Below are 24,953 nucleotides of genomic sequence, written 5' to 3'. Positions count from 1 at the left end.
GGCCTGCCTGCAGTCCAGCGAAGCTGCTGATTCCATATCGGTCTCCTTTAGCAGTCCTTGTAGTGGCGTAGAAACTGAGAATATTATCTCCTGTTTTGAAACAGTTGCCAGATCGATGTGTATCCCCTTTTCTGACAGCCAATCCAGAAAGCACTTCACTGCCCCGTTGATTTGTCTTGATGTAGCTTTTTCATTTCTCTCCTTTTCTACTATGTCGTCTATAGCAGCGTTACTTATTTCTGCGTGTCTAACGTTAACGCTAGGCTCAGGTTGCTGGTCCACTTGCTCTTCTTCTTGTTTAATTTCTTTCATATCCTCCTCCTCTTCTTGTTGGCACCATTCTTCAAACGCTGATGGATAAAACAAATCAAAAGGAACTTTAAAATCATCCATGATGACAGGTGCTAAGACTAGTAGTTTTAAAAGTAGCAGTGGTAGTGGGTTGCTAGGTAACTATGTAAATAATGGCACTTTATATGAATGTGGCCATATGTTGTCTCATATATCATGGGCAGGAGAGGCTCTAACAATGGGAATTCCAAACCATCCGTTGTATAAATTCAGAATAATGTGTATCGAGTTTATAATTTTTCAAACTGCCATTTCACAAGTCATGGATGCATCATGGCAATTAATGTTAGACCAGGATTTATTGTAATATCAATTACATTCACATTTAGTCAGTTTGATCATTTTGTTTTTGTTCAATTCTTGTGAAATAACAAAAATAGGCTACATAAGATGCTGGCATAACAAAGGTGTGAAAGACAATATACCTGGCAACAAATGGGGAAGCTGAAGTTTGGGGAAAAAAGAGGGATTATGGAGTTGGCTGTTTCATAAATGGTGGTGATTTATTAACTCTGAAAAAGCCCATCCCTCCAGCAAGTACAATCTTTAATTACACTGCATGATAGGATACACAAGCCGGTTGATATTACCTCGGCAACCTTGATACAAATCATTGACTGATGCAGCAAAGGGAACAGAAAGTGTGGAGATGGTTTTGTAAGGCAGCCAATGGATAAAGGAAGGAGGATGGGGGGGGGGGGTGTGCAAGTGTGGACATAGGGGGATGTATCAAGGGGGACCGGGGATTTGAAAATGTATGGAGACAAGGAAGGGAATTGATAGTTAGAGGACAGGAAGCAGCCTGTGAGGTGATTATCACCATCTCTGTCGTTTGATTTAGGGGCCGCTAAGCGTATAATATAACACAGGGAGTTCATCATGGCCAAGATATATACTTCAGGAGCCAATTTAAGCTTTAACTTTCAATGATTCTTCTCCATCTCTGGTGGAAAATATAGTTCAGCTCAATAATGTGCTAACTGGCAAAGCCGTATGGATTTTGAATCCCGCCTGGTATGTATGCTCATGCAAGAGGGGCGTGTGAGTGTGCACATGCAAGTATGTGTGAGAGAAAAGCAAGGAGTCTGAGATACAACATTGGATCTACAGACAGAAGTTACCCCCCCCCCCCCTCAAATAAAAGTTACTCCCTGGACATACAGTAAGTCACACAAACAAAGAACTGTAGACTACATACACAAAGCACCTTTACACACAGTCCCTAACACTCACACAGAGTCCCACAAACACTTGTTCTTTCCAGAGCTATCGCTATGGGGCTGGAGAAACAGGGAGGGAGTGTCACCACTGTTCTCCCCATGGTACAGTACGTCGGGAGGAATCATCAGAGGCACGATTACTCTTAATATATCTCTATTTAGCAGCTGTCTGGGGGGAATAATTATCCATTTCTATATTTTCTTACAATGCAATGTGGTCTGGTTTCCTCTAAAGTTTATGCTTTTGGCCTACACATCTGTAATCTAAGATACAATAGAATGCTTTGAGAGGATTGTATGAATCAAGACTCCTTTGGTAAACCTGTTGAACCAATCATCACTCCTTTCCCTTACATTCCACTTACTCTCAGACAGCCCAAATCCTTTACAGTAATCATCCACACTCAGTTGTGAAAACCTAATTGCATGAAGTGTCTGGTGCAGAAACTCTAAACTCGACAAGCATCCAATTTCCCCCCTCTCAGCATTGAGGTGACAGGAAACTACATATGCACTAACTGTAGACACTCTGGAGAAGAGCGTCTGCTAAATTAGTTCAAATGTAGATGTAAATATGTTAACATATTCCTTACTGGTATGATGAGAAATGCTGAACAAATCACTACAAATGTACTTTACAAAGTCTGATCCAACAAAGAAGAAAACAAAGAGAATAAACGTTAGTGATGGTGAAGTAGGTAAGATGGAGGATGAGGGCAGGGAACATCATTTGGCATAAAATGATTGATATATGACTTGTCTGCCCCTGGTGGGATTGTGAGATGTGCATACTGGTTTTATGTTTCGAACAACACAATATCCCTGCTTGTATGTCCCTGTGACCAACTACAGGAAAGTGAGACTATGATTTGATCACAGTGGAAATGCAATATTTGCTTGGTAGTAAATGAATTTGCCCTGACAACACAGTAGCCTACTGTACATGCTTGTGAGTCCCCTGTGGCTCAGTTTGTCATGCCCTGATCGGTTTCACCTGTCCGTGTGATTGTCTCCACCCCCTCCAGTGTTTCCTGTCTCTCTGTTCCAGTTTGTCTTGTATGTTCAAGTCAGTCTTGTATGTCTTGTTTGCTTTTCTATTCTCTGTTACTAGTCCTTCCGGTTTAGAAAAATGTCATGCTTGTGTTTTAGTTTCCCCTTTACCGGAACCATTTCCTTGAAAAGGCCCCCCTCTAGTGGTGATTGAAGTTATAGCACACATTTAATATATATATATATATATATATATATATATCCCACAAGCTTTAATTCCAAAAAACACTAATAGATGATATTTACTGCAACACAATTGTGCCAACATAAATAGCAACATGTCCTTGCAGTTATCACATGTAAATAATGTTTGAATATGTTTCATTCTAAAACAAAACTCACCTCTGTCTCCTGCCAGGGGTGGACTGGGACCAGAAATGGCTCTGGCATTTCTAACATACCGAGCCATTTTTTTCCTTGAGGCTCCAACACTGGCCCGTTTTTCCTTGAAGCCCCCATTATTAGCTAGCTAATGATAATTTTGCACAAAATGCCCAAGTGAGACAGGCCCATTAGGCTAGACGCAAACCTTGATTTAGCTAGCACACACATGCTGCGAGCAAGCATGCATAATGCAAAACGATGGATGCAAAAACTACTGAGGTAAGACTACTTTTCCAAATCTCTTGTTCCGTTAACTAGCTAAGCTTTGTTTTGTATTGTATTAGTTGTTTGTTTGTAGAAAATCTGTTCATTTAAATAGCGCTCTCTTCTACTAAGTAGCCTATGACAAGTGTTATCAGCTGTAAAATGTAATGGGGTAAAGGGGAACTCCATTAATCAATCTTCTGGTCTATGAGTAATCAGATTGTACCTGAGTCCACCATTTAGAGAGGCTGGTTTCAGACTACTATATCTAGAAGTATAGGACATGGTGTGGCCTATACTCGGGAAATGCATAAGGGGAAGGAAGGACCTGTATTCGTAGGCTAGATCATAGGACACCCTGTTGCAGTGAGGTTAATGTAGCAATACCAGTACCTATTGAATACCAATGTATGTGTGTAAATGAATGGAATCTTTGCTGAATTACTACATTCATGATAGGTAGTTTGTCCTTGTTTTTCTTGATCCATACCAGGCAGACAGACTGGTGCCACTTATTTACATGTTGCCGCAGACAGAAAGTACAATGGAGTGTGTGCATGTAAACATTGACATCGGAGTGTGGTGTCAGGAAAATAACCTCACACTCAACGTCAACAAAACAAAGGAGATGATTGTGGACTTCAGGAAACAGCAGAGGGAGCACCCCCCTATCCACATCAACAGGACAGTAGTGGAGAGGGTAGTAAGTTTTAAGTTCCTCGGCGTACACATCACGGACAAACTGAATTGGTCCACCCACACAGATAGCGTCGTGAAGAAGGCGCAGCAACGCCTCTTCAACTTCAGGAGGCTGAAGAAATTCGGCTTGTCACCAAAGGCACTCACAAACTTCTACAGATGCACAATCGAGAGCATCCTGTCGGGCTGTATCACTGCCTGGTACGGCAACTGCTCCGCCCACAAACGTAAGGCCCTCCAAAGGGTAGTGAGGTCTGCACAACGCATCACCTGGGGCAAACTAACTGCCCTCCAGGACACCTACACCACCCGATGTCACAAGAAGGCCATACATTTCATCAAGGACAACAACAACCCGAGCCACTGCCTGTTCACCCCGCTATCATCCAGAAGGCGAGGTCAGTACAGGTGCATCAAAGCAGGGACCGAGAGACTGAAAAACAGCTTCTATCTCAAGGCCATCATACTGTTAAACAGCCACTACTAACATTGAGTGGCTGCTGCCAACACACTAACTCAACTCCAGTCACTTTAATAATGGAAATTGATGGGAATTGATGTAAAAATATATCACTAGCCACTTTAAACAATGCTACTTAATGTTTACATACTCCATTACTACATTACTCATCTCATATGTATATTTATATACTGTACTCTATATCGTCTACTGCATCTTTATGTAATACATGTATCACTAGCCACTTTAAACTATATCACTTTGTTTACATACCCTCAATTACTCTTCTCATATGTATATACTGTACTCTATACCATCTACTCCATCTTGCCTATGCCGTTCTGTAACATCACTCATTCATATATCTTTATGTACATATTCTTTATCCCTTTACACTTGTGTGTATAAGGTAGTAGTTTTGGAATTGTTAGGTTAGATTACTCGTTGGTTATTACTGCATTGTTGGAACTAGCTCCAGACTAATTGGTGCTTGCTCCGGGACTGACGTTAGCCAGTACTCGGATAACAGCTAGCTAGCTGCGAAGATCCACGTGAAAATGTCCAGCGCTTGCGGTAGGAATCCGGGGATATGGAGAGAAAATAGGTCCGGTATGCTCTGGTTTGAGTCACGTTGTACAAACTGGCGAGAGCATTCCGAGCTAAAGGTTAGCTGATGACCACTAGCAGTGGTTAGCTGACTACTAGCTAGTAGCAATTGAGCTGGCTAGCTTCTGTTGGGGGATTCCGGATTCGAGGTGACTAATACTTTAGAAAAAAACAAATCCGCACCACATTGGATGAGGCGGGTTGCAGGAGAGTGTTTTGAAGTTGAGTTTTAGAAAAAATATTTAAAAAGATATGCAAAGAACAAGATGTAAAAACATATATAGACGGGACACCACAAGATGAGGACAAAAGACGTCTGACTATTACGCCATCTTGGATACCTGCAAGGAAACACGTGCCGTCATCATTGCTTTGCACAAAAAGGGCTTCACAGGCGAGGATATTGCTGCCAGTAAGATTGCACCTAAATCAACCATTTATCGGATCATCAAGAACTTCAAGGAGAGTGGTTCAATTGTTACACCCAAGAAAGTCCAGCAAGCACCAGGACTGTCTCCTAAAGTTGATTCAACTGCGGGATCGCAGCACCACCAGTACAGAGCTTGCTCAGGAATGGCATCAGGCAGGTGTGAGTGCATCTGCACGCACAGTGAGGCAAAGACTTTTGGAGGATGGCCTGATGTCAAGAAGAGCAGCAAATAAGCCACTTCTCTCCAGGAAAAACATCAGACTCATATTCTGCAAAAGGTACAGGGATTGGACTGCTGAGGACTGGGGTAAAGTCATTTTCTCGGATTTAAATAATAATTAATCCCCTTTCCGATTGTTTGGGGCATCCGGAAAAAAGTTTGTCCGGAGAAGACAAGGTGAGCGCTACCATCAGTCCTGTGTCATGCCAACAGTAAAGCATCCTGAGACCATTCATGTGTGGGGTTGCTTCTCAGCCAAAGGCAAGGGCTCACTCACAATTTTGCCTAAGAACACAGCTATGAATAAAGAATGGTACCAACACATCCTCCGAGAGCAACTTCTCCCAACCATTCAGGAACAATTTGGTGACGAACAATGCCTTTTCCAGCATGATAACTAAGTGGCTCGGGGAACAAAACATAGATATTTTGGGTCCATGGCCAGGAAACTCCTCAGACCTTAATCCCATTGAGATCTTGTGGTCAATCCTCGAGAGGCGGGTGGACTATTCATGAATATGAATATTTTTTAGTAATATTTTTTTGACCGTTGCGCTATGCTAATTAGTGTAGTTGATGACAATTCTCCCGGATCCGGGATGGGTAGTTCCAAGAGGTTATTAATTAAGCATGTTCCAGTTTAGGTCCACTAACATTATGACTCTGAAGATAGATCGGGGGCAATCAATTCACATATGGTGTCCAGGGCACAGCTGGGGCTGAAAGGGGTCTATAACAAGCGGCAACGGTGAGAGACTTGTTTCTGGAAAGGTGGATTTTTAAAAGTAGAAGCTCATTGTTTGGGCACAGACCTGGAACTCTGCAAGCTATCTCTGCAGTAGATTGCAACTCCGCCCCCTTTGGCAGTTCTATCTTGTCGGAAGATGTTATGGTTAGGGATGAACATTTCAGGATTTTTGGTGGCCTTCCTAATCCAAGATTCAGACAAGGCAAGGACATCAGGTTTGGCTGAGTGTGTGCTAAAGCAGTGAATAAAACAAACTTAGTGAAGAGGCTTCTAAAGTTAAGCTTTTAGGTTTACAGAAGTCAACAAATGAGAGCGAGTGGTGCTGGGGGCTGCAGGGCCTGGGTTAAACTTCTTATGGATCAAATCCCGTTAGCGGGATCGATTTGATAACATCCGGTGAAATGGCAGAGCGCCAAATTCAAATTAAATTATTAGAAATATTTAACTTTCATAAAATCACAAGTGCACCAAAATACAGCTTACCTTAATCCAGCCACTGTGTGTCACGACTTCCACCGAAGTTGTTCAGCGGTTCAGTGGTCGACGTCACCGGCTTTCTAGCTGCCACAGATCCATGTTTCATTTTTCCTTTTGTTTTGTCTGTTTACACACCTGGTTCCCATCTCATAATTATGTTCCTTATTTAACCCTCTGGTTTCCCTTTCTGTTTTGTGCGTGATTGTCTTTCGTGTGTAGGAGTTCAAGTCATTTTGTCCTTGTTTTGTAAGGGATTTTTGTTACGTTCATATGTAAATGTGATATTTATATTTCCTGTGCTATATTCAAATGCCAGTATGCATTCTACAAATGGTGGCAAAATATGATAACACAACAACAGGTGGCAGCAGCTAACTACTGTAGCTAACTATCCAGCTAACCTCTTTAGCTAACCAAGCAAAACCAATGTTTTCTAAATATTAGCTAGCTGGCTAGCATTTATGAGGCCAGAAAATACGTTCCTCATGCGCTAGGAACGTATTTCCTCCAACGTTATAATGAAAAGGTGTAACGGCTTTCTTCCGTCAAAGGAGAGGAGGACCAAAATGCAGCGTGGTTAGAGTTCATGGTATTTAATGTGAGAAACTCAACATGAACACAATAACAAAAACAACAAACGTGGCAAAACCCGAAGCAGACCTATCTGGTGCAGAGAACACAAAGACAGGAAAGAATCACCCACCAAAACAGGGTTGCCAATCCTAGGTTGACGGCGAGGGTCGCCGTTTCTCGGAGGAGACGAAAGCGGACAAAGACTATGATGTGTTAGGGTCCACGTCCAGCACCAGAGCAGCCCCATGGACAGACGCCCACCCAGACCCTTCCCTATAGGTTTACTTATTGTGGGAAGCTTGTGGAAGGCTCCTGAAACATTTGACCCAAGTTAAACAATTTAAACGCAATGCTACTGACCCACTGGGAATGTGATGAAAGAATTAAAAGCTGAAATAAATCATTCTCTCTACTACTATTCTAACATTTCACATTCTTAAAATTAAGTGGTGATCCTAACTGACCTAAAACAGGGAATTCGTTTAAATGTATTTGGCTAAGTTGTATGTAAACTTCTGACTTCAACTGTATGTCTATTTTAGACTATGAGGATGTTATCTACAGTGCCTTGCGAAAGTATTCGGCCCCCTTGAACTTTGCGACATTTTGCCACATTTCAGGCTTCAAACATAAAGATATAAAACTGTATTTTTTTGTGAAGAATCAATAAGTGGGACACAATCATGAAGAGGAATGACATTTATTGGATATTTCAAACTTTTTTAACAAATCAAAAACTGAAAAATTGGGCGTGCAAAATTATTCAGCCCCCTTAAGTTAATACTTTGTAGCGCCACCTTTTGCTGCAATTACAGCTGTAAGTCGCTTGGGGTATGTCTCTATCAGTTTTGCACATCGAGAGACTGAAATTTTTTCCCATTCCTCCTTGCAAAACAGCTCAAGCTCAGTGAGGTTGGATGGAGAGCATTTGTGAACAGCAGTTTTCAGTTCTTTCCACAGATTCTCGATTGGATTCAGCCTGGACTTTGACTTGGCCATTCTAACACCTGGATTAGTTTATTTTTGAACCATTCCATTGTAGATTTTGCTTTATGTTTTGGATCATTGTCTTGTTGGAAGACAAATCTCCGTCCCAGTCTCAGGTCTTTTGCAGACTCCATCAGGTTTTCTTCCAGAATGGTCCTGTATTTGGCTCCATCCATCTTCCCATCACTTTTAACCATCTTCCCTGTCCCTGCTGAAGAAAAGCAGGCCCAAACCACGATGCTGCCACCACCATGTTTGACAGTGGGTATGGTGTGTTCAGGGTGATGAGCTGTGTTGCTTTTACGCCAAACATAACGTTTTGCATTGTTTCCAAAAAGTTCAATTTTGGTTTCATCTGACCAGAGCACCTTCTTCCACATGTTTGGTGTGTCTCCCAGGTGGCTTGTGGCATACTTTAAACGACACTTTTTATGGATATCTTTAAGAAATGGCTTTCTTCTTGCCACTCTTCCATAAAGGCCAGATTTGTGCAATATACGACTGATTGTTGTCCTATGGACAGAGTCTCCCACCTCAGCTGTAGATCTCTGTCAGCTGTAGATCGCAGTTCATCCAGAGTGATCATGGGCCTCTTGGCTGCATCTCTGATCAGTCTTCTCCTTGTATGAGCTGAAAGTTTAGAGGGATGGTCAGGTCTTGGTAGATTTGCAGTGGTCCGATACTCCTTCCATTTCAATATTATCGCTTGCACAGTCATCCTTGGGATGTTTAAAGCTTGGGAAATATTTTTGTATCCAAATCCGGCTTTAAACTTCTTCACAACAGTATCTCGGACCTGCCTGGTGTGTTCCTTATTCTTCATGATGCGCTCTGCGCTTTTAACGGACCTCTGAGACTATCACAGTGCAGGTGCATTTATACGGAGACTTGATTACACACAGGTGGATTGTATTTATCATCATTAGTTATTCAGGTCAACATTGGATCATTCAGAGATCCTCACTGAACTTCTGGAGATAGTTTGCTGCACTGAAAGTAAAGGGGCTGAATAATTTTGCACACCCAATTTTTCAGTTTTTGTTTTGTTAAAAAAGTTTGAAATATCCAATAAATGCCATTCCACTTCATGATTGTGTCCCACTTGTTGTTGATTCTTCATAAAAAAATACAGTTTTATATCTCTATGTTTGAAGCCTGAAATGTGGCAAAAGGTCGCAAAGTTCAAGGGGGCCGTATACTTTCGCAAGGCACTGTATATGCAGGCAGCAGCATTTACACTTAGAGGGCACAAAGAAAACAGCTTTTACCCAACTCTGTGGAGACTCTGTGGAGACCAAGCCTGAGACCGGCTTTGATCATTTGTGCGTCTAAATTGAAATAATGATGATAGATACATAGTAAGTTTCTGCACGAGTGCTTTGTAGACAAACACAAGAAAATGCTGCTCTCTCCTTACATAAAGAAAAGGCCCAATAGTTTTTGATAAAAAACAAAACGGTGAGTTCCATAACCATCACCAGGAATAAACCTAAGGGCATAATGGAAAACAGCATCTAGTGGTTTATGTGGAACAATTTACAGAGCTCTCTGAAATTAGATGTTCTGGTCCCCTTGCTCAGTTCAGAGTAATGTGTCTGTTTTTCTTAATATGTTTTGTAATTTTGTACATTGTATTTGTTTGATATATTTATGCAGGGATAATTAATCAATAAACACAATAGCTGACATAGACAATGAGTAAATGTTTAATTAGGCCTAATTAATAGGGCAGGACTTAACATTGCAAACCTGCATAAAACAAGCTCAGCCCTGTGAGTGTATTGTCCAATAACGTTGCTTTCTCTGTGTATGTACAGCCAAAAGTTTTGAGAATGACACAAATATTTATTTTCACAAAGTTTGCTGCTTCAGTGTCTTTAGATATTTTTGTCAGATGTTGACAACTACATGAAGTTGATGCAAAGAGTCAATATTTGCAGTGTTGACCCTTCTTTTTCAAGATCTCTGTAATCCGCCCTGGCATGCTGTCAATTAACTTCTGGGCCACATCCATCACTTTTGCCTTATGGCAAGGTGCTCCATCATGCTGGAAAAGGCATTGTTCGTCACCAAACTGTTCCTGGATGGTTAGGAGAAGTTGCTCTCGGAGGATGTGTTGGTACCATTCTTTATTCATGGCTGTGTTCTTAGGCAAAATTGTGAGTGAGCCCACTCCCTTGGCTGAGAAGCAATCCCACATATGAATGGTCTCAGGATGCTTTACTGTTGGCATGACACAAGGACTGATGGTAGCGCTCACCTTGTCTTCTCCGGACAAGCTTTTTTCCGGATGCCCCAAACAATCGGAAAGGGGATTAATCCGAGAAAATGACTTTACCCCGGTCCTCAGCAGTCCAATCCCTTTACCTTTTGCAGAATATCAGTCTGTCCCTGATGTTTTTCCTGGAGAGAAGTGGCTTATTTGCTGCCCTTCTTGACACCAGGCCATCCTCCAAAAGTATTTGCCTCACTGTGCGTGCAGATGCACTCACACCTGCCTGCTGCCATTCCTGAGCAAGTTCTGTACTGATGGTGCCGCGATCCCACAGCTGAATCAACTTTAGGAGATGGTCCTGGCGCTTGCTGGACTTTCTTGGGCGCCCTGAAGCCTTCTTCACAACAAGTGAACCACTCTCCTTGAAGTTCTTGATGATCCGATAAATGGTTGATTTAGGTACAATCTTACTGGCAGCAATATCCTTGCCTGTGAAGCCCTTTTTGTGCAAAGCAATGATGACGACACGTGTTTCCTTGCAGGTAACCATGGTTGACAGAGGAAGAACAATGTTTCCAAGCACCACCCTTCTTTTGAAGCTTCCAGTCTGTTATTCGAAGTCAATCAGCATGACAGAGTGATCTCCAGCCTTGTCCTCGTCAACACTCACACCTGTGTTAATGAGGGAATCACTGACATGATGTCAGCTGGTCCTTTTGTGGCAGGACTGAAATGCAGTGGAAATGTTTTGGGGGGGATTCAGTTCATTTGCATGGCAAAGAGGGACTTTGCAATTAATTGCAATTCATCTGATAACATTCTGGAATATATGCAAATTGACATCATACAAACTGAGGCAGCAGACTTTGTGAAAATTACAATTTGTGTCATTCTCAAAACTTTTGGCCATGACTGTTTATAGGAAACCCCCTAGTCTTTCTAGTAATATGAACAACTATAAGGTTGCTGCAGTTTGACATGGTTTTCAACTCTCGTCCCATCATAGCCCATATTCAGCCTTTTTACAACAGATTAATCACGTCATACTGTATAAAGAAATGAGTTTCAACTGGTTAGGTTATCAGATCAGGAAAAACTACGGGCCCCAGAATTAGTTTTCTGTCACACCACTCTGGTACCTGTGGTGCCACCTCTGGGGTATGCAGTGTGGTTAAGGTTAAAATTAAATTGAATGACTTTGTGGCTGCGCCAGCTAGTGACCACCCTGCAGAGCTGCCTCCAGAACAAGATTCCTGACAAAAAACGGTAACCTGCAATGGCTGGGCAGAACTGGATACAGTGGTTAGAATTAGGCTCCGTGCAGGACAGTGAGAGTCAGTAGTATCAAGGTTAACAGTTATATGACTCAGAGTTGTTTTGTGTTAGGAATGGTGCTTACAGTGGTAGTTTGGACACTAGGGGTCACAATCATTGTATTGTAGTCATTGCAATCAATCAATCAAATGTATTTATAAAGCCCTTCTTACATCAGCTGATGTCACAAAGTGCTGTACAGAAACCCAGCCTAAAACCCCAAACAGCAAGCAATGCAGGTGTAGAAGGTGTGGAAGCATTGCAACCACTTTATCAGTGAAACCATAACAATTCAAATTCAGGTAACTGCCAAAATAAAGGTACGCCAACATAAAGTTTCTTAATTGGACGTTGGGCGAGCACGAGCCACCAGAACAGCGTCAATGCTCCTTGGCTTAAATTCTACAAGTACTGTATCTGGAACTCTATATGAGGGATGCGACACCATTCTTCCATGAGAAATTCCATAATTTGGTGTTTTGTTGATGGTGGTGCAAAACGCTGTTTCAGGCGCCACTCCAGAATCTCCCATAAGTGTTCAATTGGGTTGAGATCTGGTGACTGAGACACACACACACACTTTAAACCCCCTATGCTCCTTTGAGACCCCTCTTTCATAGTCAATGAGTTCTCTTCTTCTAGCCATGGTAGCCAAAATAATGGGCAACTGGGCATTTTCATACATGATCCTAAGCATGATGGGATATTAATTGCTTAATTAACTCAGGATCACATCTGTGTGGAAGCACCTGCTTTCAATATACTTTGTATCCCTCATTTCCTTAAGTGTTTCCTTTCTTTTGGCAGTTACCTGTAAGTCAGTCATGATTTAACCTTTTCATCACCTGTTAGATATTAGTCTAAGCTTTGTAGGTGACATCAGTGACATTGGTTGAACCCAAACCCGTCAGTGCTCTCAGGTCTGTAAAGTTCAATGCCACCTCAAACCTCCATCTGATCAGCACATATAAAATGACATACATTTTAGGAGGCATCTCACAACAGAACACTAGGGCAACATTATCTTATTCATCTAAAATTAACATTTTAAATGGCATTTAGGTCCTGATTTGAATACCTGTGTAATAAATGCATTAGATTTAGATTTAAATATATTATTGCCACAGTTTCATGGACATCATAAAAATAGGTTTTAAAATAAATCCAGCTATATTATGAGTCATTTGTTCACCTTTCGCTGCTGTGTGACAGACTTAAAATGTCACCCTAAGGGACTTGAGAGGATGTTAAAGGACTACAATGTTCTTGAGGAGGGTCTCAAATATAAGAAAGCAGTGCAAAGACAGGCTTTCAAACACATTCACATCTGAATCACACACAACATATATACAAAGAGACACGCTTCAATGCACATACATACCCAACCATACATACCAAACTATACATATACAAATATTCAAACAGTAAGTCACTGTACTCAGACAGCCCTTTTGTGAGTAAAGTCAAGTCCATGAAAAGACTGAACAATACACACAAAGGCATTGACATCATCGGGTGTTAAAATGCAAAAGCTGAAGTTCCAGCCCTTTGAATACAAAGGGAATATTATCACAACAACAAAGAGACATCATTGTAATCTTGGGCACATAATTCCATCCATTTCTTACGCCAACTATCCTAAGAGTGCCAGCTTTGTTCTTTGACATGATCAATCCGCATGTTAGTAAAATGGCCAATTTATGTTTCTTAGAGGAGAAATGTTTGGTTTGGTTTGCAAATTGTGTGCTCTATGCCTCTAGCCAAGTCTAACTGCCAGTCTATTATATCTGACAGCCCGTAAAGGCATCTCTCAATCAGTTAGAAAGCATAGCTTTGGAGAAAATGGGCAGAGAAAATGGTAGATAAAACACAGAGAATGAATCATTTGGCAGTGTTGACTGCAGCTCGCTGGAATATCATGGGATGACGAAGGAATAAAAAAAAAATAATTACTGGTCTTTGTCAAGCACTAACATTTGACTTGGGAGTCAAATCACTTTGAAACTCACATTGTATTTTTAAGAAATAAAAGCTGGTGAGAAATTCTTCTTATTAAATTATTATTATAATTATTTATTTATTATGCACTTAAGGGCATTGTGGGTATACTTTCCATTATTTCCTGCATACCTCTATTGAGATGGTTTGTGTCATGCTTGGAGTTGGTCGGTAAATACTGTATATAGTCAAAAAGTCATTCTGACTATTCAGCAGATAGCTAGGCCATGACATGTGATCTCAGAGTAGAGAGTGGAAAATTAAGACGAAAATCAACACAATAAAAAAGTCTCAATTCCAAGCTTCATGTTACCATTCATGTGAAGTGAAACAATGTTATTTGAAGTGTTGCAGGTACTGCTTGTGCTGTGACAGACAGAAACGACCAGGTTTCTCTGTCTTCATGGAAGGTCAGCATCGCAAGACAAAGTCTATGTTGCCAGTTTAAAATGTCATTTGGCAGGCCACAAAAAAATAACTGAAAAAAACCCCAGCAGGTCATCTTTTTACAAAATGAACAGTCTGATTTGTTTAATCTCTTGTCGTTTTAGCTTTCCAGTGTAAATTAGATTAAAGTCTTTCTCCCTTATCCTAATTTATCCCTCTGTCCTGACAGCTCCTACTCCACTTTCTCAAGCATTTGCGCCTGCACACGTTTCCGCACGTAGAAGGCAGTGAGAGCGCTGCAACATGCTGTAAAGACGAAGAGCGCCACTGTGTCGTGGGCCAGGTTGCCGTGGAGACGCTCGTAGAGGGGCCTCCGCTCAATGTAGTCTATGCGTGTCGCCTCGATCTGCACCAGGGTGCACAGCACCAGGAACACGTGGAAGATCTGGTGGCCCTGGCCAATGAAGTCACATCGCCCGGGCAGCCAGCACTCTGGGTGGGGACAGGCAAAGAAGTAGGCGCTCACCAGGAAAAAGAGTACCTGGTAGCGGTGGTAAGCCACAGCCTGGTTGGAGCAGCCCCCCTCCTGCTGGTGGCAGCTGTAGATGCGGTGCAGCACTGGGCTGATGTCCAGGCAGTAGGCCAGGCCTGAGGGAACCACCTGGAACAGCTTGTGGGCAAACTTGGGCAGCCTCGGGCTGGCATACTTGCCGTAGCAGCAGCCGAAGCACGAGAACCAGGCCAGGAACGCTGCGGTGGGCAGGAAGATACCTCGCACCCGGGCGTGCCAGCTCTCCTCGATAGCGTAGTAAAAGTGGGCAAGGGCGCTGCCATACTGGTAGATGGCCACGCCCACATAGTCCAGGAAGTAGAAGGTGTAGTGGGAGAGCTCGGACTTGGCGTTGAGCAGGTGGGCCAGGGCACTGAACGACAAGTAGGTGAAGGCTGAGAGGAGGACGATAAACAGGGGCTGGGCGTGGGGGTCACGGAGGAAATCCACTGTCTCGGACAGCTCCTGGCACTTGACCAGGATGATGAAGGCGGCCAGCAGGTGGGTCCAAACGTTGAGTGCCTCGTTGTGCCTCTGGAAGAGGGTGAAGAAGTAGTAGCGCCAGCTGTGGTCCGGCTGCCTGTAGCCTCCAATGATGTGAGGCTCGCGGAACACCCAGGGCACGTCATGGGCCTTCACGGTGCAGGGCAGAGTAGGGAAGGCCGACTCGAGCAGCTGAGGAATCTGACGCAATGGTTGAGCATTGATGAACAGGCGACCAATCTGCTCCATCACCACAGTCGCCATGGCAAACTAGATACGGGAGATGAGAGCAGAGAATGAGTTCAGTCAGTCAATAACATCTATCTGGCCATGAGCTATCATTTCTGATGAGGATTTAGACTCTAATCTATATGCATTAGGTCTATGTGTGTTGCATGATATTACAATGCTTAGTTTTTTTTGGCTTTGGTTTAGTAATGGTGGTGGGTGGAGGGGGTAGATTAGCTTGTTAGATTATTTTATTTAACAGATATCTTTATAATGTCTACATCGGAAACAAAGCAGTGTACTTTTTTTCTCTCGAAGATATGCAATTTAACAGTTTTATATGACGTACTTTCAATTTGAATTATTTTGGACATCAAAGCAATGTTGAGGATATCCTATTTGAGTCAGAAAAGGATACTCATATGATAGGTAAAATATAGCCTTCAAAACCTTGCAAAGAGCCTATCCAACTGACAATCCCTTTGAAAAAATATATAAAATATTGGAACCAATACATACAAATAACTGATATTGACACAAGATGGAAGTGTTGGAAAATAAATAACAAAATGACAGATTCCAAAAATCTATGCTTAATCAAGTTTAAACTAATGCATAGAACGTACTATACAAGAGACAAAATACACAAATTCTACAGCACAATGGTAGAGTCATGTCTTAAATGTAAAACAAACAATTACTCAATAATTCATGCCTTCTGGGAGTGCTATGAAGTACAAAAGATATGGGAGGAGTTAGAAATTTGGCTATCAGAAGTTTTACAATGTAAGTTTAATTTTAATCCATCTATCTAACATATTTCAAGACATGGCATATATGAGGGTGAAGTGAGATATCCGATAGGTTGGTTCATTATTTTCTCGTCAATAATTTTGAGGGGGAAAAATACTTAAAAACTGGAAATCAAATGATCTTCCTTCAAATGACTTAAATGTAATGTAAATGTAATAGATGAATCAAATGCATTATGTCACGCCCTGGTCGTAATATATTGTGTTTGTCTTCATTTATTTGTTCAGGCCAGGGTGTGACATGGGTTTATTGTGGTGTGTTTTGTCTTGGGGTTTTGTGGGGTGTTGGGTGTGTGGCTTAGTGGGGTTATCTAGCAAAGTCTATGGCTTTCTGGAGTGGTTCTCAATCAGAGGCAGGTGTTTATTGTTGTCTCTGATTGGGAACCATATTTAGGCAGCCATATTCTTTGAGTATTTCGTGGGTGATTGTTCCTGTCTCTGTGTTTGTGTTCACCAGATAGGCTGTATAGGTTTTCACGTTCGTTTATTGTTTTGTTTAGTTATTTCATGTTGAGTCATTTATTAAAGAACATGAATAACCACCACGCTGCATTTTGGTCCGCTTCTCTTCCACCAGACGAAAGCCGTTACAGAATCACCCACCACAACAGGACCAAGCGGCGTGGTAACAGGCAACAGCATCAGCAGGAGCAACAAAGAGAGGAATGGACATGGGAGGACGAATTGTACGGAGAAGGACCTTGGGATCAGCCTGGAGAATATCGCCGCCCCAAAGAACTGGAGGCGACGAAAGCTGAGAGGCGCTGGTATGAGGAGGCAGCACGGTGACGCGGACGGAAGCCTGAGAGTCAGCCCAAAAAATTTCTTGGGGGGGGCTCACAGGGAGTATGGCGACGCTAGGTAGGAGACCTACGCCAACTTCCTGTGGTTACCGGGGGGCTAGAGAGACCGGGCAGGCACCGTGTTATGCTGTGGTGCGCACGGTGTCTCCAGTGCGGGTGCATAGCCCGGTGCGGTATATTCCAGCTCCGCGTATCGGCCGGGCTAGATTGAGCGTCGAGCCAAATGCCATGAAGCCGGCTCTACGCATCTGGTCCCCAGTGCGTCTCCTTGGGCCGGCTTACATGGCACCAGCCTTGCGCACGGTGTCCCCGGTTCGCCTGCATAGCCCAGTGCGAGCTATTCCACCTCGCCGCACTGGTAGAGCGACCGGGAGTATTCAACCGGGTAAGGTTGGGCAGGCTCGGTGCTCAAGAGCTCCAGTGCGCCTGCACGGTCCGATCTACCCAGTACCACCTCCACCCATCAGCCCTCCGGTGGCAGCTCCCATCACCAGGCTTCCTGTGCGTGTCCTCGGCCCAGTACCTCCAGTGCCAGCACCACGCATCAGGCCTACAGTGCGCCTCGCCTCTCCAGCGCTGCCCAAGCCTTCCTCCTCTCCTGCGCTGCCGGAGTCTCCCGCCTGTTCAGCGCAGCCAGAGCCTTCCTCCTCTCCTGCGCTGCTGGAGTCTCCCGCCTGTTCAGCGCAGCCAGAGCTGCCAGCCTGCATGGAGCAGCCAGAGCTGTCAGTCTGCATGGAGCAGCCAGAGCTGTCAGCCTGCATGGAGCAGCCAGAGCTGTCAGCCTGCATGGAGCAGCTCGAGCTGTCAGTCTGCATGGAGCTGCCAGAGCTGCCAGTCTGCAAGGAGCTGCCAGAGCTGTCAGTCTGCATGGAGCAGCCAGAGCAGCCAGTCTGCAAGAAGCCGCCAGAGCTACCAGTCTGCAAGAAGCCACCAGTCTGCAAGAAGCCGCCAGAGCTGCCAGTCTGCATGGAGCAGCCAGAGCCGTCAGTCTGCCAGGATCCGCCAGTCAGCCAGACTCTTCCAGATCTGCCAGGATCCGCCAGTCAGCCAGACTCTTCCAGATCTGCCAGTCAACCAGACTCTTCCAGATCTGCCAGTCCAGTCAATCAGACTCTTCCAGATCTGCCAGTCAATCAGACTCTTCCAGATCCGCCAGTCAGTCAGGATCTGCCAGAACCGCCAGCCAGCCAGGATCTGCCGGATCCAACTACCTGCCTAAGCTTCCTCTCAGTGCTGGGCTTCCTCTCAGTGCTGGGCTTCCTCTCAGTGCTGAGCTACCCCTCAGTCCCGAGCTACCCCTCAGTCCCGAGCTACCCCTCAGTCCCGAGCTGCCCCTCAGTCCCGAGCTGCCCCTCAGTCCCGAGCTGCCCCTCAGTCCAGTGGGGTTCTAGGTGAGGACTTCTAGGGCATGGTCGGCGGCGAGGGTGGACTATCATAGGACGCAAGGAGGAGGGATTAAGACATTAATAGAATGGGGTCCACGTCCCGCGCCGGAGCCACCACCATGGATAGACGCCCACCCGGACCCTCCCCTATTGTTTTGATGTGCGTCCGGGAGTCCGCACCTTAGGGGGGGGGGGTTCTGTCACGCCCTGGTCGTAATATATTGTGTTTGTCTTCATTTATTTGGTCAGGCCAGGGTGTGACATGGGTTTATTGTGGTGTGTTTTGTCTTGGGGTTTTGTGGGGTGTTGGGTGTGTGGCTTAATGGGGTTATCTAGCAAAGTCTATGGCTGTCTGGAGTGGTTCTCAATCAGAGGCAGGTGTTTATCGTTGTCTCTGATTGGGAACCATATTTAGGCAGCCATATTCTTTGAGTATTTTGTGGGTGATTGTTCCTGTCTCTGTGTTTGTGTTCACCAGATAGGCTGTATAGGTTTTCACGTTCGTTTATTGTTTTGTTTAGTTATTTCATGTCGAGTCATTTATTAAAGAACATGAATAACCACCACGCTGCATTTTGGTCCGCTTCTCTTCCACCAGACGAAAGCCGTTACACATTAGCTTCAATGCCATACAACTCTCCTCCAATTGCAGTTAAATACAAGTAAAACTAAATGCATGCTCTTCAACTGATCGCTACCTGCCCGCCTGTCCAACATCACTACTCTGGACGGCTCGGATTTAGAATACGTGGACAACTACAAATACTTAGGTGTCTGGTTAGACTGTAAACTCTCCTTCCAGAACCATATCAAACATCTCCAATCCAAAGTTAAATCTAGAATTGGCTTCCTATTTCGCAACAAAGAATCCTTCACTCATGCTGCCAAACATACCCTTGTAAAACTGACCATCCTACCAATCCTCGACTTTGGCGATGCCATTTACAAAATAGCCTCCAATACCCTACTCAACAAATTGGATGCAGTCTATCACAGTGCAATCCGTTTTGTCACCAAAGACCCATATACTACCCACCATTGCGACCTGTACGCTCTCGTTGGCTGGCCCTCGCTTCATACTCGTCGCCAAACCCACTGGCTCCATGTCATCTACAAGACCCTGCTAGGTAAAGTCCCCCCTTATCTCAGCTCACTGGTCACCATAGCATCTCCCACCTGTAGCACACACTCCAGCAGGTATATCTCTCTCGTCACCCCCAAAACCAATTCTTTCTTTGGTCGCCTCTCCTTCCAGTTCTCTGCTGCCAATGACTGGAACGAACTACAAAAATCTCTGAAACTGGAAACACTTATCTCCCTCACTAGCTTTAAGCACCAACTGTCAGAGCAGCTTACAGATTACTGCACCTGTACATAGCCCACCTATGATTTAGCCCAAACAACTACCTCTTTCCCTACTGTATTTAATTTATTTTGCTCCTTTGCACCCCATTATTTTTATTTCTACTTTGCACATTTTTCCATTGCAAATCTACCATTCCTGTGTTTTACTTGCTAAATTGTATTTACTTTGCCACCATGGCCTTTTTTTGCCTTTACCTCCCTTATCTCACCTCATTTGCTCACTTCGTATATAGACTTGTTTAAACTGTATTATTGACTGTATGTTTGTTTTACCCCATGTTTAACTCTGTGTCGTTGTATGTGTCGAACTGCTTTGCTTTATCTTGGCCAGGTCGCAATTGTAAGTGAGAACTTGTTCTCAACTTGCCTACCTGGTTAAATAAAGGTGAAATAAAATATAAAAAAATAAAATAAAACATTATTATTAAAATATTGAAAAAAATGTGGCCTAATGATAAAATACAACAATTTGAAGCCATATGGCATAAAGTATTACAAGCCCTAGAAATACCAAAATGATGACAAATAAGAAAGTATGTTGAGAACAAACAAAGATGGGTATGGAAACTGTAGGAACATGAAGGTTTGAGCAAGTATGATGTCATTAATGTTTGTTGAAATCTAAGTACAGTACCAAGCAAAAGTTTGGACACACCTACTCATTCAAGGGTTTTTCTTTATTTTTTACCATTTTCTACATTGTAGAATAATAGTGAAGACATCAAAACTATGAAATAACACATATGGAATCATGTAGTAAACAAATACTGTTTAACAAATCAAAACATATGTATCACGTTTTAGGTAAGACCCAGATGCAGACAGTGTCAAAGTAACAAACGTTTATTACTAGTACAGGGGCAGGCAAAACGGCAGGTAGGCAAGAGGTCAGTAATCCAAATAGGGTACAAAAGGTCCAGAACGGCAGGCAGTCTCAGGGTCACAGTAGGCAGGGGTCAATATTCCAGTGTGATGTGGCAAGGTACAGAATGGCAGGCAGTCTCAGGGTCAGGGCAGGCAGAAGGGTCAAAACCGGGAAAAACTAGAAAACAGGAACTAGAACAGACAGGAGAAAGGGGAAAAACACTGGTAGGTTTCACAAAACAAATTGGCAACAGACAAACAGAGAACACAGGTATAAATACCCTGGGGATAATGGGGAAGATTGTAGACACCCGGAGGGGGGTGGCGACAAGCACAAAGACAGGTGAAACAGATCAGGGTGTGACAATATTTTATATTTGAGATTCTTCAAAGTAGCCACCTTTTGCCTTAATGACAAAAGCTTTACAGCTTTGCACACTCGTTGCATTCTTCACAAGCTTCATGAGGTAGTCGCCTGGAATGCATTTCAATTAAAAGGTGTGCCTTGTTAATTTCTTTAATTTCTTTCCTTCTTAATGTGTTTGAGCCGATCAGTTGTGTTGTGACAAGGTAGGCTTGGAATACAGAAATAGCACTATTTGGTAAAAGACCAAGTCCATAATATGGCAGTTCAAATAAGAAAAGAGAAATGACAGTCCATCATTACTTTAAGAAACGAAGGTCAGTCAATACGGAACATTTCAAAAACTTTCTCTTCAAGTGCAGTCGCAAAAACCGATATGATGAAATTGGCTCTCATGAGGACCTCCACAGGAACGGAAGACCCAGAGTTACCTATGCTGCAGAGGATAAGTTCATTCGAGTTACCAGCCTCCGAAATCGGCAATTACCTGCACATCAGATTGCAGCCTGTAAAAATGCTTCACAGAGTTCAAGTAACAGCCACATCTCAACATCAACTATTCAGAGGAGACTGCGTGAATCAGGCATTCATGGTCAAATTGCTGCAAAGAAACCACTGCTAAAATTATACCAATAAGAAAAAGAGAATTGCTTGGGCCAAGAAACACGAGCAATGGACATTAGACCGGTGGAAATCTGTCCTTCGGTCTGATGAGTCCTAATTTGAGATTTCTAGTTCCAACCTCTGTATCTTTGTGAGACGCACAGTAGGTGAACGGATGACCTCCACATGTGTGGTTCCCACCGTGAAGCATGGAGGAGGAGGTGTGATGGTGTGTGGGGGTGCTTTGCTGGTGACACTGTCTGTGATTTATTTAGAATTCAAGGCACACTTAACCAGCATGGCTACTACAGCATTCTGCAGGGTTACGCCATCCCGTTTGCACTTAGTGGGACTATCACTTATTTTTCAACAGGACCAAAACACCTTAGAGAGCCTTTTTTATTCTCTATTTGGTTAGGTCAGGGTGCGACTTGGGTGGGCAAATCTATGTGTTCTATTTCTTTGTTGGCCGGGTATGGTTTCCAATCAGTCAGCTGTCTATCGTTGTCTCTTATTGGGGATCATAGTCAGCCTGTTTTCCACCTGAGTTTGTGGGGTATTGTTTATGTACTGTTGCTTTCCAGCACTACAGAACTTTACGCTCGTTCATCTTTTTTTTGTGTGTCATCAATAAAAGAAAGATGGACGCTTACCACGCTGCGCCTTGGTCTCCATCTCTAAACGACCGCAACAGTAAGGGCTATTTTACCAATATGGAGAGTGATGGAGTGCTGTATCAGATAACCTGGCCTCCACAATCACCCGACCCCAACTCATTTGAGATGGTTTGAGATGCGTTGGACTGCAGAGTAAAGGAAAAGCAGCCAACAAGTGCTGAACATATGTTGGAACTCATTCAAGACTGTTGGAAATGCATTCCAGCTAACTACATCATGAAGCTTGTTGAGAGAATACCAACAGTGTGTAAAACTGTCATCAAGGCAAAGGGTGGCTACTGAGAAGAATATAAAATATAAAAACACTTTTTTGTTAACTACATGATTCCATATGTGTTATTTCATAGTTTTGATGTCTTCACTATTAGTCTACAATAGAAAAACCCTTCAATGAGTAGGTCTGTCCAAACTTTTGATTGGTACTGTATGTCTGAGTTGGTGTTTTTTGTCTTTTTTCTTTATGTTGAAGGAAGTCCCAGTCAATGTAATTTCTAGTTTAGTGGCTCTATGTCTGAAATGTTAAGCTGTCTATTGTCTTTTGTCTATCTCTACTGTCTAAAATAAAATCTTACAAAAAATATAAGACTACTAATGTATATTTGCATTGTCAGCAGCACAAAGATGTACATTCTGGAGCCTAGGCCTACACACGGGGTGCATATTAATAGTCTTCAGTAAATTAAACAGCTTCCTCAAATTCCCAATTGCTACTTAATTTGCATTTATTTAAAAACGCAGGGCAAGCGAAAGAATGCCCATGCTACTGAGAATTGTATTTCACGTGTGCACTCATCCCATGACCATGTTAGAGTTGAAAAAGGTACGGGGACAAGAAGAGGGGGCCACGTAAATGACTGAGTGCTAAGCAAAAATTGTATCATAGAGCGATCGTTGAATGGGAAGAGAATCATGTGAAATATTCCCCATCCTGCCGGTCTCCACCGTCCGATTTTTACATTGGTTGCATGCATAGCTGTCTTTAAAATATTCATAGGTGAAGAATTGCTCGAGTATAAACGAATCCAGAAGCTTTGAGACTGTGGAACGATATTCTAATGTAAATTATTTAGTCAAGGCATCCAACAGTGAGGCCTATTTTTGCCTACTAGCTAACAATCGATAATTGCATGGAAACGGCTGATCAATGTGTTATCCTAATTATCGACATAGCCAAATATGAACACAAATTGGCTATTTTTGGAAAAAGACATTCGAATTAAGTCGACACGTGATCAGGGATGGGTAAACTGCATGCAGAATAGGCTTCAATTTCCCATGCTAACAGCTGCTCTATTACATGTTATACGACATTTACTAAAACAGAGCCTTCTATACAAATGCACATGATTAAAATGGTCTATCGGCATGCACATTGACATTTTATGCGACCATGTTCTGGCGTGGCCATCAGTGCTGAAAACCATAAGAAATAAAGAAATAAACCTACCTGGAAAAAGCAAACGCAGTATCAGTGCAAAACCTTGAAAAGTGAATCCTTTGGATTATTCATTAATACATCAAATATGAATAACATTGTTTCATCAATAAAATTACTAAAGTTGGATTATTCTTGTGCGGGTGGCTTTATATATATATTTATTTTAACACGACGCTATCCGTCGTCAAAGAGCCACGAGCCTTTGACGAGCAGATGTTCTAACCAATCAGCGGTCAGATACGGTGTAGGTTCCTGTCTTTTCACTAGATTCTCACCAATAGCGTAGATTTTATTTGACTGCACACTGTCAGGAAATGAAATGCAGTGTCTGCTCTGAAAATGAAGAAACACCCACTCCCCATAAATTATGTACGTGTTTTACTGATTTGAAAGTCTACTCGAGAAGGGGCTGCTGGTCGGCAGGTAGCCTAGAGGTTAGAGTGTTGGGCCAGTAACCAAAAGGTTGCTAGATCAAATCCCCGAGCTGATAAGGTAAAAATCTGTTATTTGGCCCCTGAACAAGGCAGCCAAATGACAGATAGGGTAGAATGCACTGTTACTTGGCTGTCATTGTAAGTAGGAATTTGTTCTTAACTGACTTGCCTAGTTAAATAAAGGTATAAAGGCTCACATTCTCCCTCCTCCCATGCTGGGGGTAGCATTGACAATGTGTCTTTGTATGAAACACTGTGGATGTGTCTGTGAAAGGCTTGCATTGTATATACTCAGTTAGACCCAACCAAGACTTTCAATACAATTCGCAGAGGTGTCTCAGTACCTCCCCCTGGCAATACCACCTGCTGAGACCCCAATACAAAAACGTTATTGTACAATTACATAATGTGCACAGCCTACTATCATACAGTGGATATCTTTCTCAGACAAAACAATATAGGCAAGAGCCCGACCAGAAATGTCACACAAGATGAACACATTCTGTTTGCAATTTGAACATGTTCCATGCCTGGTATGTGACTTGGTAACCTGCTTCCAATACATTTCAAATGTATTCAGGAACAAAAAATGCACTCCAAACTAGCTTTTCAGGTGTTTGTTTA

The 24,953-nt window shown here is 43.0% G+C and overlaps 1 protein-coding gene across 2 annotated transcripts; it reads right to left on the bottom strand.

The window, feature by feature from the left end:
- Positions 1-9,559: 9,559 nt before the first annotated feature.
- LOC135519961 (membrane progestin receptor alpha-like) lies at positions 9,560-24,086 on the bottom strand. Of its 2 annotated transcripts, none has more exons than XM_064945222.1 (2): positions 23,905-24,086; positions 9,560-15,626 (listed from the first exon to the last, which is right to left on the bottom strand). In XM_064945222.1, the coding sequence occupies exon 2, from the start codon at positions 15,618-15,620 to the stop codon at positions 14,556-14,558; it is 1,065 nt and encodes a 354-aa protein (XP_064801294.1). In that variant the 5' UTR covers positions 15,621-15,626; positions 23,905-24,086; the 3' UTR covers positions 9,560-14,555. The 2 variants fall into 2 exon arrangements, 1 of the variants encoding a protein (XP_064801294.1); XR_010452322.1 differs by lacking the exon at positions 9,560-15,626 and adding an exon at positions 20,608-21,005.
- Between the last annotated feature and the right edge of the window lie 867 nt (positions 24,087-24,953).

This window comes from Oncorhynchus masou, chromosome 29 (genome assembly GCF_036934945.1).
Source record: "Oncorhynchus masou masou isolate Uvic2021 chromosome 29, UVic_Omas_1.1, whole genome shotgun sequence".
Lineage (NCBI taxonomy): Eukaryota > Metazoa > Chordata > Actinopteri > Salmoniformes > Salmonidae > Oncorhynchus > Oncorhynchus masou.
The sequence above is the reverse complement of the archived record's forward strand: the minus strand, read 5'-3'. Positions and strand labels throughout refer to the sequence as shown.

What these genes read in the sequence shown, in the direction of transcription:
- LOC135519961 (XM_064945222.1), bottom strand. Translation starts at nt 15,620, where the DNA reads ATGGCGACTGTGGTGATGGAGCAGATTGGTCGCCTGTTCATCAATGCT.